General features: G+C 35.6%; 2 protein-coding genes across 2 annotated transcripts in view; one reads left to right on the top strand and one right to left on the bottom strand.

Moving 5' to 3' along the window:
• The window catches only part of LOC129941863 (uncharacterized), a 43,480-nt gene extending 33,367 nt beyond the window's left edge, over positions 1-10,113 (bottom strand). The window contains exon 1 of the mRNA XM_056050625.1: positions 9,810-10,113. The gene's annotated coding sequence lies outside the window, so the exon portion shown is untranslated. The remainder of the gene's footprint in view (positions 1-9,809) is intronic.
• Positions 10,114-15,368: 5,255 nt separating this feature from the next.
• On the top strand, positions 15,369-17,339 carry LOC129942105 (molybdopterin synthase catalytic subunit). Its single transcript, XM_056050904.1, has 5 exons — positions 15,369-15,652; positions 15,846-16,137; positions 16,306-16,611; positions 16,676-16,980; positions 17,059-17,339. Exons 1-5 carry the CDS (start codon positions 15,512-15,514, stop codon positions 17,206-17,208), a joined length of 1,194 nt encoding a protein of 397 aa, XP_055906879.1. The 5' UTR covers positions 15,369-15,511; the 3' UTR covers positions 17,209-17,339.
• The last annotated feature ends 1,540 nt before the right edge of the window (positions 17,340-18,879 follow it).

Genomic DNA, 18,879 nt, shown 5'->3' with positions numbered 1-18,879 from the left:
TTTTCAAAAACTTGAAATTTAGGCTTCAAACTTATTTTATCTTATAAGAAATATTGTTTTCAACATTCTGAAAAATTGACAGCTTTTTTACAAAAAATAAAAACTTAAAAAAAAATTAATAAAAGTTGGTAAAAATTGATTTTCGACTAAAATGTCTTTTAAAAACTTTGAGATATTGGCTTTAATTTACTTTTATCTTTCAAAAACTATTGTTGTCAACATTCAGTAAAATTAAAAAAAAATCGAATTGACAGTTTTTGTACAAAAAAATAAAAACAGAAAAAAAATTTAACAAATGTTGGTAAAAAATGATTTACGACTCAAATATCTTTTCAAAAATTTGAGATAATAGCTTCTAACTGATTTTTACTTATAAGAAATATTTTTTTCAACATTAGGACAAATTTTGAGAAAAATCGAATTGACAGTCTTTTTACAAAACCTTAAAACCTAAACAAAAAATCAATAAAAGTTGGTAAAAATTGATTTTCGACTCAAATATCTTTTCAAAAATTTGAAATATTGTATTCAAATTTTATCTTAACATTCGATAAAATTTTGAAAAAAATCTAATTGATAGTTTTTTTACAAAAAAAAATCTCTAAAAAAAAACAATAATAAAACATGGTAAAAATCTACTTTTTACTCAAATAGCTTCTCAAAAATTAGAAATATTGGCTTCAAACTTATTTTATTTCACAGAAACAGTGGTTTTTTTCATAAAACATAAAATCTACAAAAAATAATACGCAAATTTGGTATAAAATTGATACGAGTGCATATAGTCAAACTTTTAAGCAAGACAAAAACCGACAGACGGGATGGGAAGTTATCAGTGTGGGTCTCATCCCAGCTCTTTTTAAATTTTTGATAAGCTATTTGAGTCGAAAGTAAATTTTCACCAAGTTTTAGTATTTTTTTTGACAACAATTTTTTTTAAAAGATAAAAGTAGTTTAAAGCCAATATCTCAAAGTTTTGAAAAGAAATTTGATTCGAAACTTAATTTTTACCACCCACGCAATTTTCTTGAGAGCCCCTTCTGCATCTTTCAGACATTTTTCTAAAAATCTTTTATTTCGAATCTAGGGACCTTAAAAAGTCAAAATTTTGAATTTGCCAAATCGGACCCATCAAAATAACTTCCTATGGGAAGTTAATAACACGCTTTGAGTGAGTTTCAGAATAATTTAGGAAAAACAAATTTTCGAAAAAGTGATTTTTTAATTTAATATTTCCAATTCCGGAAGTATGGCTATACAAAAAATGTACTTTTTAAACCTTTCATAACGTGTTGCCGAAGACCTGAATGTGCCGATTCCTCATCTTTCTCAGGAATTAGGACTGTCTTACGGCACATTATGGCGTATTTTGCATTTAGATCCACACTTACATCCATATAAAGTGCAGCTCAACAACTGAAGCCAGCTGATTATTCAGCAAAAAACAAAATTTTCATCAGCGCCGAAGCACTTTTCTCACCAGGTGGGTACAAAAATGTCGTATTTGGTTCTAAGAATCTTCAAGCAATTTAAGTCACTATTTGGTACGCTCTTTGGTCTGGAGGTGTGAATAGACCTTACTTCTCCGAAACCAACAATAGAACAAACATTATGGCCATATGATAACCGAGTTTTTTTCCCTGCTATTGAAGAATACGACTTGGAGAATATGTGATATATGTGATTTTAACAAGATGGTGCCACATGCCACACAACTCAAGCGAATATGGCTTAATTGCAAGAGATATTTCCTGATGGCCGCGCTATTTCTCATCTTGACGATATCAACTGACCACCAAGATCATGCGATTTGACACCGCTGGCCTTTTTTGTGTCGCCAAGCGAAAGACCGTGTTTATGCAAAATCTTTTAACTCTTGAGTACTTAAAAACCAACATTCGTCAAGTTATGGTTGAGATACCGCCTAATTTGTGTAAAAAAGTTTACCTCAAAAGAATTGATGCTTGCAACAATATTCGCGTGTTTTGTCAGTTAAATTATGTAGTGTTTCACGCATAATAGGTCCGTTCGCGTACTTTCTGCACTAAAATTCGTAAAAAGAGATATTTTAAAGAGTGGGGGTAAAATTCTCTTACAAAAAGACAAAAATTCAAAAATGTAAGCGAATGGGAAATCAACAAATGTTTCCCACAATTTTACTGTCAAAAAATATAAATTTTATATTTTATTTTGTTTTTTTTTTTTTGTAAATGGAAAAATAAAGACAATATGAACTTCAAGCACAATCATGCTGGTCCATTGTTTTTTTTATGAAAAAACTTGATTAAAATGAAACTTGAAAATTGAAATCTTGTTGATGTTCCTTGGAAAAGAGTTTTTAATTTTATAAGTGAAATCAGAAGCGAGCAATTTATTTGAAGTTATATCAAATTTGACACTTTTCATAAATCAGCCTAAGGAAATTTCTTGGGCTTGTGGAAATATTTTATTTTAGATTTTAAAAACGGGAACAGGATTTAGTTAAATTTTGAAATTTTTCGTAAAATAAGGCTGTTTTTGGAAGGTAAGTGAACGTTCAAACTTTATAATAAAAAAGAAATATAATGGAAACAAAAATATTGTTAATAAAATAAAATATTGTTTGAAACCTCAAAATGGATAACCCTGTATAATATTCGTCTTTAAGAGCTACATCAACGATACAATTGTACTCTTACTCTTTTCTGTAATTTCTGTTTGAAAAATAAATAATAATTTGCAACACGCAAGCTTACGACTAAATCAATGCCTTATATTTAAAGACATCTCACTTTGACAATTTATTTGCATGAAGTTTTCGATAAGACAAATATTACACTATATATTTTTTGACAGTTTGTTAGTGACTTTGACTCATCTCGAGACCAAAAAACTAAATATGGGATGAGTTTAGTGCTTTGTGAGGTGATAGTCAAAAAGTGATGGCTACATTAATGGCTGTGTTCAATCTCAGACAGATAGGGGATCCGGATACCTTTTTGTTAGTGTTTTACGTGTAAAATAACAGCTGATCGAAAACAGCTGAGATGTTAAAAAAGGAATCCAAAGGTATCCAAGAACTTCTGGGGTATTTAGGTATTTGACAGAACAGCTAATTCAATGTTTCAATTTCAAGAAACTTTAAAATTGATTTCAGCCTTTTGTATTTGTTGGTAAACAAAAAGATACAAAATGTTAGTTGAAGTTGTATTTGAGGATGTTGTGTACATAATAGACAATGAAGAAGCCGTTTGCCACCAAATTTTAGAAGGTAATTATGATCTATATTTTGAACTTCAATATTGACTTATTTTGTTCTCGTTTTTTTCGCAAGTAAATTATTAATCGTATAGAATTCCAATTGAGCTAAAAGGAAATTCAGCATAGATTACAGATTAAGGTTATCTGTTATTGATGTTCAAGTGGTAGATTCAAGAGGACACAAGCATCCAAAGGTTTTTCTCAAAACCAACCTCTGTCTATCAACTCCTACTCTCACCTTCCCGTGGTGAACATTGGGTGTCTAGTACCTCAACTGGAGATTGGGTTCCAACCCCAGTGGAAAGTTGTTGGGGGCAGCAAACGAGAGAGGTTGGGAGAGGTGTTTTCACTAAGGCACCGCTCCTTATAAAGATGGCAGCGGAGGAATTCCCGAGATGGAATCAACGGTGGCGTCTACAGTTCCAGTAAGGTTGAACTACTTAGTGAACATCTTATAGGACTTCTTCGATATATTCGGAGCCCAGGCCTGTAAAGAGCGGTTTATCCGGATCCCCGTTCTTGGAGTTATACTAAGGATCTGGCCCTTCAGGTTGGGGGTTGTGCCGTCAGGGTGACTTCCTGGCCACGTTAAAAATACCTTTAGTTGCGAAGCACTAACAAGCCTCGAATACCGACGGATTTACTGTTGACAACCAACGCAAACGAATTAAGGACAACGAACTTCGGATATGCACGTGCAATGTTAGGTCCCTTAACAGAATACGTTCAGCAAAAGAATTAGCGGAGGCCCTAGACCGCTATAAAGCAGATATCACCGCCATCCAGGAAATACGATGGGATGGGCCGGCCCAAAAGAGGATGAAAAACTGCGATATTTACACGAAGACCAACAGTGCTTATTGACTTAGGCAAGAAGTCTTGAGCTATAGGTGCATCAATGAGCGCCTCATGACCATACGCATCAAGGCTACATTCGGCAACATTAGCATGATATGCGCGCACGCCCCTACAAAATAGAAAGACGACAACACCAAAGATATGACAAATCATATGAGCAGTGTCCTAGCTACGATATTAAAATAGTCCTGGGCGATTTTAAAGCCAAGCTGGGAAGGAAAGACATCTTTGGTGGAATAATCGGGAAGAACAGCACGACAACACTTCCGACAACCGATTCAGGCTCATAGATTTTCTGTGGGGCGAAACGTCATGGTAGCCTGTACGCGTTTTCCACACCTCAACATCCACAAAGGAACTTGGACTTCTACAGATCAATCTACCGTCAACCAGATTGACCATATTGCGATCGATGCCAGTCACGCTTCCAGCATTATGGATGTACGAACTTTCCGAGGAACTAACATCGACTCGGACCACTACCTCGTTGTAGCCAAGGTAGCACTTCGGATCTCCGGACCCAAGGGAAAACAGGGAGGTGCTGGGAGAAGGTACAACGTCGAACGGCTACAATCGCCAGAGATCGCCAAATCCTTTTCCGACCGAGTTACAAGTAACCTCTTTCGAAGTACTCTGCCGCCAACACAATGTATCGAAAACCAGTGGCAACATTGCCAAGATGCAATCAGAGAAGCCGCCTCTGATGTGCTGGGTTTCAAACAGCCACCAACAAGGAACTCCTGGTTTGATGAGGAATGTCGGCAGGCAAATGCAGCCAAACAACAGGCACGCCAAGCGGAGCTGCATAAAAGGACGAGAGCTGCTCGTGAGCTCTATGAGCAGAAGAGGCGAGAGGAACGCCGACTTCTCAGAAGGAAAAAGAGAGGGGTAAAAGATGTTGAGAGGTATAAAAGCAGGAATGAGGTTCGAAAGTTTTATGAACAGGTGAAACGAAATTCACAGGTACATAAACATAGAACCGAAGGCTGCAAAGACCAAAGTGAAAACATCATAGTGCAACCGCAGTCAATGCTGAGGATATGGAAGGACCACTTCTGCAGACTGTATAACGGCGACGAAGAACTGAATTCCGCTGTCAGGCAGGATGATCCATTCAATATAAACGACGAAAGCCAACAATCCCGTCCTCCCGACTTAGACGAAGTAAAGATTGCCATATCTAAGTTGAAGTCTAATAAAGCCGCTGGAGCGGATGGCTTGAAAGCCGAGCTCTTTAAAGCAGCTGGAGATAAGTTGGTTAGGAGCATGCACCAACTTATCTGTAAGATATGGTCGGAAGAAAGCATGCCCGATGAATGGAACCTCAGTATTGGTTGCCCGATCCTGAAAAAAGGAGACCCTCTAAACTGCACCAACTATAGAGGAATAAGTCTACTTAATATCGCCTATAAAATCTTCTCTGCTGTAATATGTGAACGTCTACAGGCCATCGTCAACAACCTGCTAGGTCCTTATCAGTGTGGTTTAAGACCAGGAAAGTCCACAGCCGATCAAATATTCACATTACGGCAGATCATGGAAAAAACTCAAGAACACCAAATGGGCACCCACCATCTTTTCATCGATTTCAAGGCCACATATGACAGCATCTACAGGGACGAGCTGTATAGAGCCATGTCTAGTTTTGGCATCCCTGCCAAACTCGTCCGTTTGTGCAGGATGACCATGGAAAATTCACACTGCTCCATAAAGGTTGGAAACAACTTAACAGAAACTTTCGATGTCAAAATAGGTTTTAGACAAGGTGATGCGCTGTCATGCGATTTATTTAACATCGTGCTTGAAAGAATAGTGCAGAGCTCACACGTCAAAACTAGAGGCACTATATTTCAAGTCTGTTCAATAACTGGCATATGCTGATGACATTAACATAATCGGAAGAACTCAGCTTGATGTCAATGGGGCTTTTGCGAGTATTGAGGCAGAGGCGGCAAAAATGGGTTTAACGGTTAATGAGGGCAAAGCAAAGTACATGCTGTCGTCTAGAAAGGACATAGACTAAGAAAGCAATTGAGTGGTAAAGTCCACTCTCATCCCCGTCCTACTATACGGTGCAGAAGCATGGGCCATGACAAAATCGGACGAAAGCACCTTGGGTCGCTTCGAGAGAAAAGTTCTTCGTGTGATCTACGGTCCCGTATGCATCGAAGGGGAGTGTACGGGCGGTACAGCGACGTAGACTTATCCAGAAGGGTAAAAGTCCAACGACTAAGATGGCTGGGTCACGTAGAGCGCATGGAAACCAATGCTCCGGCCCAGCGCAGTAGAGGAAAACCGCGGATCAGGTGATGCCCACAAGTGGAAGGTGACCTCACCCAACTTGGAGCGCGAAACTGGAGACATCTAGCTAGGGACCGAGCTAGATGGAGAAGTTTGTTGGGTGAGGCCCTAGTTCACACAGGACTGTAGCGCCACCTTAAGTAAGTAAGTTTGCCAAAGCAGGACATTTGCAGATGAAATGGATTTTCGTTTCACTTTCTCACATAACACAAAGAGGAATGTTAACCATTTCCGCAAGTGAGCTATGAAGGGCCGATCCTTGCCTGGCTAGTTCGTCAGCCCGTTCATTTCCCACGATACCACTATGGCCCGGAACCCAGATCAGGGTGACACCGAGGTTAATATTCAGGTTCGCAAGCTCATCGCGACATTGCTGGACCAATTTATATGGCCGAGTTAATGGCTTTGACAGCTGCCTGACTGTCTGTAAAGATAGCCACATTTCGGTTTTGGTTTGGGCTTTGTTTAAGTATCTTACATGCCTCCCTTATTGCCAGCAGTTCAGCCTGAAAAACGCTAGCAAATTCAGGAAGCCTAAAGGATTTGGCTACATTAAGGGACTCAGAAAAGATCCCAGAACCAACTCCGCACTCCATCTTTGAGCCGTCAGTAAAGATGGTTGTGTCGAAACCTATCGACACGATGTCATCCTCCCAATCTTCTCTGGATGGGAAAATAACTTTAAAACCCTTACTAAGGCTCAAAGTAGGAGTTTAGTAGTCAGTGTCTACCGAGATAATATCTGAGGGAATCAATTTCGTTGTGTTGCTGTGACCATATAGTTTTGACAACTAGCTGTTTGATTCCTTCAGCCTAATAGCGCTGCAGGAAACTATGTATTTAATAAAAAGGTCGATTGGTAGAAGATCCAAAATAACGTTTAAGGCGTCCGTTGGGCATGTGCGCATGTTCTCTGAACCTTCTTTAGCTTATTAATATTATAGGCTTTGCTAAGAGCAGGCCACCACACAATCGAACCATATGTTAAGATTGGACGTACTGAGGCTGTGCACGTCCATAAAATCATCTTCGACTGAAGTCCCCACTTTTTGCCGAAAGTTTTGCTGCAGGCGTAGAAGCCAACACAGGCCTTCTTAGCCCGTACTTCAATATTTAGTTTCCAGTTTAGATTAGGGTCGAGTTAAAGAGGAGAAGTATGAATTTTAAAATTATGAAACGCACTAAAGGGTCTCATTTATCATACTAGTTTTGGAGCCAAAAAAATAAAATAAATGGGTTCAACGTTTGGCAACATGACAATGGTCGCATTCACAAAGCTAGTGGCTACGTAGTCAAAATTCAACTAGCTTTGTGAATGCAAAAGGCAAAACTACACTACAAAGCTAGTCAATCTGGAACTGTCATATTATTGATAAATGCAAATATATAAAATAAGAAACATTTTAGATTTGATAACTTTAACTTATCTTTTGTGTTTTTAAATTCAACAAAATCAAATTTAGAAACAATTTGAATGATTTATATTTGTATTTGAAAATTGAACGATTTATTTCATTTTGAATTCGTGTGTCTTTACCGAGCAGTTGATTTTAAAACGTCAAAATCATTCCCCACTAACTTTGTAGCCGAATTTTTTAGACTACGTCGGAGAGAAAATTTCAACTACTTTTGTAGTTAAATTTGGACAATCAGAATCCCTTAACTACGTAGCCACCAGCTTTGTGAATGCGACCAATGTTTGTAAATATTTGATCTCAATGACATTTTCCATGCAATTTTTTTTTTAAATTTTAAGATTATTACAATGGCAACTGATTAAAAACATATGCCCACTCATCCTCCTCTTGGCCCTATCCTCTCTGTCCATAACAAAAGAAATAAATAATTGTCATGTCAAAAAGGGCCTTTTTACATTTACATTTTTACTTCCTTCACCAAAATAAGATATCCAATAAGTTCAAAGAACTCTTTATGGTTGCATATTATATCATCTGTTAAACTTAAAAGACAAAAATAGCTTTACTTTCGAAATTAATTAAAATGAATTGAATGGGAAAAAACCCACATTCTATGTCGTAAATATTGTCAAAATCTTTTTATGAATCATTCTCTGAATGCTTCAATATCCAGATTCTAATTATGGGCCCTTTTTCGAAATTCATTGAGGAAAAAAAAAAACAAAACAAAACAAAGAAATATACATATTTACGTATATTTTAAAAAATTAATTCCTAGAAAATTGTTTCCTCTAAAATAATAAAATCAGCCAGGATGACTCAAGGCTCTAATAGAAGAAGAGAATAACAGTCCCTCAATGCCAATGCCACACCCTCACAGCACCCCTTTTCTTCGTTGTAGCTACGTACATTTCCTTGCTGCTGGCATGGCTATTAATAAAACGTGAAAATTGTACATTGACTACCAACTGCCACCCGGACAGTGTAGTGTAGCAGTGTAAAGTAAAGAAAAATGTGAAACTTGCGTGCTTTTTCGTCGGATTATTAATTTGCTTTGAGACTGATCTAAGGGGGCGATTGTACTCTGTACAATCCAAAAGAGAATCCTCCCATCATCGTTACGATGGACTACGCTCTTCAAAGAAAAAATTTAAAAAAAAAAGAAAGATTCTCCTGATAAACCTGCACTGCAGCAGAATCAAGGACACGAACATGAACACATTCACCACCCAGAATCAGACCCATGCTCAAACTCAAACCCAAAACCAGGCACGTTAAACTTTCATAATTCTCTCTGCTCTGACTCAAACCCAATGACACAAACATAATTGCTGCAAAACAGGAGCAACAATGATGATGTATGACAGCGAGTTCTCACAGAAGAAAAAATAAATAAATAAAAACGTGCTGAAAACATTTCTTCTAATTGAACAAAACCTGCATTAGAGACCTTGGTGCAGGCAGAAGGCAGTAGGCACCTTAGCAATGAACAAACCAAGGGTGAAACGGCCTTTACACACCCTTCCTCTCTCTTATTACATTGCTGCACTTGTGCACTTCTCTATGGGGCCCCGCGACACGATAGTACCACAATCCTTATCGAGATTTTGATGATTTTTTGTTTGCAATATAAACTTTCAGCAGGTTGCATGCATATGATTCTGTTAAAACTCAGAACCCCATATATGCAAAAGGTGACGGAAGTCGCTCCTGCTCCCGCTCCCGATAGCTAACAAAAACTACTCCACGGCGAAGGAAAAGAGAATTTATTGATTTTTCTAATGAAACTGCATTTTTTATACGACATTGAGGTGAACTATGTCGCGTGTAATGGAAGGAAAATGATGACTGAGGTGACTGTGTGACTGACGGCGAGTTAGCGAGTTGGAGTTGTGGGTTTCTGTTGGGTTGACATCGACAATAAAATTATAAGCAGATTTTTATCGCAAAACCAAAAAGAGAGTATGAATGATAATTTGTTAAAAAACTTACTTGTTAAAGTTTAAGTGCTGTTGGTTGAGGGTTGGTTGAGGGTTGGTTCTTAGTTCATATCCACACACGCGGCAATTTTGTGACTTAAAATTTGTTTACTCTTTTTTTAACGAAATCACGTTGCCGTGCTTTGAATTGCGTATTTTTACACTTTTTTGTTTAGAATTTTGGAGAGAAAACAACGTATTTTACGGTTATTTAGTAAAATGCAAATATTTGAAATTTGAAAATTAAAAAATTGACAAAGAGGAAATAATTAAACACTCAGCACTTAACTGCCGGCCACACAAAATTAAACTGATTTAAATTTGATTTTGATTTTATTTTGTGTGATGTTCCTTTTCCGATTTCATTTTGAAACGATTCTGCGCTGTCAATTTTTGCAAATCTGTTAAAACTGTTATACACAGAAACGAAAAGGAATTTCAAAAGAGAGTATGATTTTTATCAAGCCAGGGATGTATGTGGGAGCATTGTATATTGTATTTGAATAATACTGCCAATAATGTTTGTTACGGAACCAGTCGGTGCCATGGTGGCGCTGTCTACGAAAAGTAAGTGTGGAACCTAAGAGCGACTTAAAAAATAAAATTCTGAAATATTAGGATGCGTGGAAGAGTAAGCTGTTCACTGTCAAGTAGATTTAAATTAAAATCAGTTGCTGTCATAACCTTAGATTTTTGTATTCGTGCCTATCGCCAGGTCCAGAAAGCATAAGAGACTTCATTTACAGCCAACTTCATTCTTTGAACGTATCATTTTGATCAAAGCAACTAGTTAATTTTTCAAGTGTTATGAATTTCAAAATCAGAACTTTACTTCAAGCTTCTACTTTAAGTTCATAGTAAAAAAAAATACCGAAAACATTATTGTTTAGGAACACTCCTCAGATAAGCTACAAGTCCATCACGATTTGTATTATGTATTGTTAAGATTTCTTATTTCTTTTCCAAATTCATAAAGAACCAATTTTGCAGAAAACATTGAATAAAATTGCGCAGAAAGTTAATAAGCCAAAGGGAAATAAAGTTCTGTTTTCAATTGAATGAAAAAAACGTGATCAACTGTCCTTTTGACAGAAGTAGACTTGATTAGTTAGGGAGATTTTTACTGACTAACTTTCCAGTCAACTTTCGATTAAAGTTCCCTTACTTTCAAGCCCATTATGTCGCCTGAACCTGCCCAATGTAAAGAAGGTACAAATATGTAAACTGAAATCAAATATTATCGTTTATGACCCGTATTTATAAAGAAAATATACATAAATTTAGTTATTTCAGCTCCCGTGTTCAGGAAAACAGCACCAATAATAAGAATTTTCCGAACTTAAACTAAAGGCAGTTGCCTACCGTTCCATTTGAGTCCGGAATATTTGTATTCCGTTGTGTAGTTTTCCTAAACATGAAATCTGAACTAAATTATTTTAAATATGTTTTCTTTATAAATACGGGTCTATATGTTTTTGTTTTCAAATTGTTTTGATTTTGTCGGGTATTATTAAATATTTAAATTATCATTCTAATTCTTACTCGCAAAAAACAAATAGCTTAAGTTTCATGTAGATCTATTTTGATAGCCCGCAGTATTAAACTTCCCTGAAAATAAAATATAAAAACATGTGATGTCTATAGATTTCCTGAAATGCCTACCAGTTCTGCAAGATAATTAAAGAAGTCTTAATTCTTGGCCACCGTAATTAACAAGCTTTTAATTGATTACTGTAGCAGATATTGATTTTATTGCTGCTTTATTATTATTAAAAATGGTGATATCAGCTTATGACTACGCCCTTATTAAGACCTGTTTTGCAGCGTTTGTCACTGGCAATACCTCGGCTTGGAAGACAGTGCTTTGATCGGGGAGTCTGAAAGAATTGGCAAGATTAAGTGTTTCTGAAAAGAAGCCTGAACCTACTCCCGCATCCGTATTCAAGCTGTCTGTGTACATATATGGATAGTTTCGACTCACTTATGTGTGGGACATTGTTCACCCATTCGTTCAGACATGGATTCATGTATTCTGAGCTTACTTTGTTCCATATGTATACGTAGATAATCTGCGCGTGCCCGATGTGCCTTGTGTTCTAGCAGTTGCTCTAGATTAACTGTAAAGCACTGTTTGCAGCTATTTTCTTCATATTAAGGTTCAGAGGTAGGAGATTTAGTATTGCTTACATTCCTGATGGGAGTGGTCTCACTGCACCTTTTATGCCTTTACATCCCCTTGTGAAAGTTTAAAGACTTTAAGCTTTCTTTAACGGATTCCGCCATACCGTGTCACCATAAGTGAGTACTGGTCTGACAATCCACAGCATGATTTTAGGATTTGGTGCCAAATTTTTACTAAAAGTCTATAGAATGAGTACAATGCAATCTGAGCTTTTTTGGTTCTCTAATAATGATTTTAGGATTTGGTGCAAATTTTTTACTAAAGGTCTATAGCATGAGTACAATGCGATCTGAGCTTTTTTGGTTCCATCATCAGTTCAGCTTCTTATCTAGGATTACTCCTAGGTACTAGGGTTTCTTCTATACAAGGAATTGTATAATCTGGTATTCTCCTCTTATTTGTAAGGTGTTCTAAATAATCTGTTTTCAGGGTTCAATCTCCTACCATGTATAAATAAGGCTTGGTTCAGTTTTTACTTACAGCGGTTGGGAACTCCCCTGTTGTCAAAAGAGCTACACTGTCATCGTAGGCCACTGCTTTCACGCCACTGTATTCGAGTTTTGTAAGAACTTCGTTCATGGCCAGAATCAAGAGAAGTGGACCACCTAGTTCAATTTTGATCTGTCTATGCTTTAGTATACACATGATCGAGTTTACAATAGATTGTTCTATTTTTAGACCCGTAAGAGCTTTTTCGACTGCACTGTTTTGAACGTTGTTGAATGTCCCTGTGATGTCTTAAAATGCGGCCCGTGTATACTCCTTATCGTGAAGTGTTTTGTTTCTATAATTTTTACCAGCTTAAGGTATGAAAACTACTTCGACTTCGACACACTGGGAACATATTCCCATCTAAGGCTATTGTGGAATATACAGGAAAGGTGTAGGATTACTCGATCTTCTATCTTTTTTAGCATCATAGGTAAGATGCCACCCGGATCTGGCGATTTGAATAATGAAAAGGGACTTATGGCCTATTTAATTTTGTTTTATTTTCAGTTTAGGTTGATAGCTCTGATTAGTAGTTGACATAATTACAGTCCGAGAAGTAGGTATCTACCATGAGTCTTAAGCTTTCTCGACAAGATTCTGTCCATTGTTTTTTTGCTAGAATTTGTTGGTTCGTTCTATTTTGCTAAGCTCATTTTAGTCTACCAAGGTTAATTTTTGCCTAACCTAAGAGGCGGTTAAAGGAGGCAACTATCTTCGAAAGCTTGCCTTAAAATCAATTTTTCATACAAGCACCCAATATGAAATGAAATTAGTGTCTTACGTTTAATGCTTTATTTTTATTTGTACTTTCTGCCACAAGTTTATTTGACCACCTTATATTTCCAAAGATTTCAGAGAATTTTCTCAGACGGATTGAGCAAAAGAATGAAATACAAACAAAAATTCACTACTCTTTCTCACCTAGCATTCAATCTGGCTTTGAATTTCTTTTCATCCTCTCTGAATTGCGTCATAGAGAATTCTTATCGAAAAATGAGTAATCGAATTATAAAAATTCTCCTTTTAGTTTTTTGACAGCAAAAGTGATACAATTTATTTTTATTTCTGAGAATAAATAAAAAATATAAACAGGAAATTAAATTAAGAAAGTTATAGCCTTTTCACACCAAACCCAAAACCGAGTTTTCGGCAAAAAGTTTTCGAAAATCGTTTATACCGAACATTTACACGTTTTCATTTGACATTTAAATTTGTTTAGCACCGGCTGTCAAATTTGGTATAGATGAAAAAATTTGTGAGTAAAAAGTTATGAATATTTCTTCTTCTAAAATTATTTGTGAAAATAAAATTAATTCTAACCAATTCAAATTGAGCCGCAGAACTTTCGATATGCTCTGCAATGAACTAAAGGATCTGGAAATGCAAGATACAAACTTTATCCTTATGTAGGTACTTATCAAGTTGATTTTCAGGAAGACAAAAATCTATACGAGCTCCAAAAGAAAGAATGGATCCCGTCATTGAGCGGTTTAACAAATGTTTCGATACGAAAATATAAAAAACTCGGATGCGGATAAAATGAAAATATGCAAGTACTTCCTTTCACACAGTGAAGATGTTCTATATGGTGAAATGGGCTCATGAACCAACAAGAACTTCAAGCACGCTTGGCTGCTACTATCCTTTTTGTTCACTTCAACTGGTTCAAACAATTCACTAAGAAAAAGCTAATTGTCTAGAAAATATATCATAGAATCAACAACACAAAAAAAATGGTAGAGAAAAAATTAATTTTATTGAAAACATTTTCTTCTTCTTTTACAACAAATTCAATCCAAAGTACTAAGCTTCCTCTGTTGGCCAAATGCCATCCGAGCAACTTATAGGCGGGGTTGGGAAGATTCTGAACGATTTTGTGAAGGTCCTTATGGCCGGAGCAGAAAAGGTTAGTTTCTAGTTCCAGATTCGTAAAAAAATCACACTCATCCAAAGCGATCACAGAAGATGTTATGATGGACTGCAATTTCTCCATGACTATCTCTCTGGCTTCTTCTTTTGAGGACTTGCCTGGTTTGTCCAATGCACTGAGGATCTTCTCAATGGAACAACGATTCCCACATTGTGGAATGTTTTAGGGCAAAATTTACTAGCCCGCTGAGACTTAGCCTTCACCAGTAATTTTCTTTCATACTTATTCTCCTCCACAAATGAACTTATCGCCTTTCTCATATATCCCAAATCCTTGCGATTGAACGGAGTTACCGGTATAAATGGTATAAATAAAATTACTTACCACTACCAAATTTATTTCAAAATTAAATATTTGTTTTGAAAGCAGCCATCAGCCGTTTTGTTTACATTAATTTGATCACCGAATGTTTCGAAAGGTTTGTTTGTTTAGTTCAACTTTGAATTGCAACTAGTTTTCGAGAAGTTTTATATAAAACTTCAGTTTTCGATGTAGGTTTTCGGCCAAAACCGATAATTTCGCAAAAACCGGGTTTTGGACTTAGTGTGAAAAGCCAATTAAATAACACTTATAAGAAACGCTGAATGCATTCATTTTACTTCCTAACATTCCATAAACTTCAAATTGAATGAAGTAAAGTGACAGTGACACAGGAAAAGTGATAGTTGAAGTTTGAAGAAAGAAGATTTGTTAAAAAATAATTTAACAATCGTGTTTTTTGTTTAATTTCTTCAAATTGCAATAAAATAAAAACGAATTTGAATGCTCAATAATAATGAGCATATCATTGGTCAACGTTCGTTTATTATTTTTCGCTAAATCACGTGATTTAGCTGGTATCTCAGAAACAAATATAAATCTTCCAGTTCAAGCTAAAGTATCTGAATTGTTAAATACTATAAGCGAACAGTATAATTTAGATATAATTAAAAATAATATTATACTTGCATTAAACGAAGAGTATTGTGATAATTTAGAGCAAGTAGTGTCTTTGAATCCGGGTGACGAGATTGCCATAATTCCACCAATAAGTGGAGGCTAACAAAAGAGAAGATTTCTTTCACCTACAAAAATCTACCATTTACGGAAGAACAATAAATCAAGCAGAATTATGGACACGGAATTAGATTTACTTAAGCTGACACCAAATAAACTAGATGTTGGTGTCATTAGTGAGTTAGTAGCTGATGATAGTTGCGGTGCGATTTCGTTGTTCGTTGGAACAACGCGAGATAATTTCGAAGATAAGAAGGTGAGTACCTACTTGGCTCTATGCTGCAAAACATGAAAGACAGCGGGGTTATCAGAAAGACCTTACAACTAAAACATTTGAAAAATGTGAAGTGTACAAAGCCACTCATTTGTTCTTTATTTTTAGTTCGACCTGACAACTTCAATTATATCTTTCATCTGCTTTATTTTTATACCTCATTTCTTGATTACAGGTTGTCACCCTTGAATATGTCGCCTACGAACCGATGGCCATCAAGATGATGAAACAAATTTGCGATGGCATTCGCAATAAATGGGATGATGTCCATAAAATCGCTATTTACCATCGCCTAGGTTTGGTGCCGGTCAAGGAAGCCAGTGTGGTAATTGCCATCTCATCGCCACATCGCCAAGCAAGCCTTGAAGCAGTCCAACATGCAATTGAAGAACTCAAAAAAACCGTACCCATTTGGAAAAAGGAGAAATACGATGCCAACGAATCAGCCTGGAAGGAAAACAAAGAATGTCAGTGGTTAAAAAATCTTCACAAAGAAAGTAGTTGATTAAAAACAACAATGCTAGTTTTGTACCTGTTTAGATTGTTTATTTATAAAATAAAAAATACTTTAATTTTTCCTCTTATGCAAAGTTTTTGGATTGTTTTGTTTGTTTATTTGGTTTCATTGATCACAGGTCCGGATATTCCAAGGAAACTAAAAAGAAATAGATTGGATTTTGATGATTGTCAAGTTGAAACTGATTCGGTGTCTCAGAATCTTGTACAAATCGCAGCCGATGAGAAAGAAATTATTCGGAGAATTCATTGTTTCGTCGAAAAGAAACGCGAAGAAATCGATTTGAATAACATTCGAGATTTTACGGCAACAGCAACCAGGATAAAGGATGAAATAAAGACGGAAGAGCAAGAAGAAATCACATCGTGTGCAAGGACGAATAGCATCTTTATAAAGCAAGTTGATTCCAAAGGACATTTAAGAGGTACCATCTGTCATTTTTAATATTGTATATGTATAAAATATAATTGTTCGTCTCCTCCGAAAAGTTCGTCGAGTCAAAAACCGCATTGGGCCACAAATAAAACCCGACTACCTCCTAGCCCTTGACAAACTCATGATGAACGAAGGACATACGGAAATGCGAATCAAAGAAGAGCTAGTTGAACACGAAGACACAGACACAGGAATGACTGACAATATGCCTCTCGGCCTGAGAGAACGTTTGCAAAATGTCGAAGTTCATTTGAATATGGGAGTTTTAAATCCAAAGAATATTTTTGAGAGGATTAAAGCGATCGAAGATAAGATTTTGTACTTAGAATCTCTTTCACCTGAATACAAACACTTTTTGGTAGTTACTATGAACAAATATTTTTTTCAAGGCTCATAATTTGAAAATGTATTGTTTCATTTTTGTTTTGTTCTTTAGATGGAAAAACCTTCGTATGTTCCGGAAGCACCAAAACCTTTTAAGAAAAAAATGTATTCGATTGAAGAAATTGATTCCTTAATTGAAGAGGTAAAATCTGAAATGGAGGATCAAAAAGACAACATAACTCTAAGAAATATTAATACTTAGTTCAAATTAGTATTATTGTAAGTAAGTTTGTTTTATACTGAAAACTGTTGTAAATAAAATGGATTTTGCACTTGAAAATCTGAATTGAGTTTGGATTTAATTGGAGTCGCAATTAAACCAAAATATGATGAGTTCTGTGTTTTATTGGAGAAGCAAGATATGATTAGTGAGGAGGTATCGATCAATTAAATTAGAGAATCAGACAAAAAAATCATTATTATAAACATGGGCAAGAGTGTCGAAGACAAAACAGTGTACTGGGGAAAATAAGCTTATTTTTTGGTTATTAAAAGTATGTTCCCTTACAAAGAAATAAATAGTAGCAAAGAAACACTACCTGTAAATATAACTTTAATGGTTTTCACGGTTGTTTTTGAGACATTTTTTGAGTTGGAGAGAGCTAACCTAGAAAAAAAAACAAACAAAGATAACAAAAGTATTGTTGCCAAACGTGGAGGATACAAAGCAAGGACATTTTAAAAAATAGAGAGTGTTGGTAATATATGGGGTAAAACGCTTATTTACGTCACCCAAAAATATGTGCTATTATAATGGTCATTGCAGTGTCTTTAGAAGCTTCGTGAAGTTTAAATTTATTTATTTATTAACTTCATCTATCGAGTTAACTCTTACAGATTGCTTTTAACTAGATACTAAATAATTTATCGTTTAAATATTGCTTAATAACATTCCTTTCTAGGCTTATATCTAAATATAATTAAAATAATTAAATAATTTCATGCATCTTGAAATTGGTACATATATCTTTGAGGCAAATACAAATTTAATAGATTATAAAATCGGAGCATTTTATATGGTAAGACAATATACATTACACAATTAACAATTTGCCGATTTTCTAAAGAGTTCAGACCAACTTAAGCGTAGAATAACAAGGCATTGAATATAGATTTCATTTTAAATGTCGAACTGCAAATTTTGTTAAAGACTTTTGAACTTTCTCAATACGATTTTTAGAAACTGTATAATAAGGGTCCCATACAACTAAAGCATATTTCAAATTAGGACGTACAAGAGACATATAGACGGATTTTATTGCATATGGATTCGAAAATTCAGCACAACATCTTTAAAGCAAGCCCAACATAGAATTCGCTTAAGCAATTACATAATCCATATGCCCAGAGAAATTTAATTTTTCATGGGATATTACACCGAGTCCCTTAATCTCCGAAACTCTACACAAGACGACGATTGAAATATTATAATTATAATTAATAATAGTACGACATCGAGAAAGAGACATATACAATTACATTTATTGATGTTAAGCGAAAGATCATAACTTACCCCAATCGTTTATAGTATCAATATTATTCTGTTTTAATACACAATCATTTATGCTTTTAACATATTTTAAAATCATCTGCTAATAATAGACCATTTGTAAAATTAAAGTATAATGGTAATTCATTTATGAAAATCAAAAAAAAACAATGGACCATGATGGTTCCCTTGTGGAACATCAGATGGTACATATATTGTTTTTGTTGACAGCGAGTTCAAAAGGTTCACAACTTGTTTTCTTTAAACCAAATTGGGCAAATTTTTTGTTGGCATACCGCCATACTGTTTTATACAGGCCAGCTGTTTTAGCACTAAGTGAAACCCAAGTAGGTGAGGATCCCGATCCTGCTGAATTTTTTATTC

This window comes from Eupeodes corollae, chromosome 1 (genome assembly GCF_945859685.1).
Source record: "Eupeodes corollae chromosome 1, idEupCoro1.1, whole genome shotgun sequence".
Classification (NCBI taxonomy): domain Eukaryota; kingdom Metazoa; phylum Arthropoda; class Insecta; order Diptera; family Syrphidae; genus Eupeodes; species Eupeodes corollae.
This window is presented reverse-complemented; position numbering and strand designations above follow the sequence as displayed.

Excerpts from the sequence above, each read along its gene's own strand:
- LOC129942105 (XM_056050904.1), top strand. The coding sequence starts at position 15,512 with ATGGACACGGAATTAGATTTACTTAAGCTGACACCAAATAAACTAGAT. Across the intron at positions 16,612-16,675 it reads TTCCAAAGGACATTTAAGAG|TTCGTCGAGTCAAAAACCGC; the intron begins GTACCATCTGTC and ends TCCTCCGAAAAG. Across the intron at positions 16,981-17,058 it reads CTGAATACAAACACTTTTTG|ATGGAAAAACCTTCGTATGT; the intron begins GTAGTTACTATG and ends TTTGTTCTTTAG.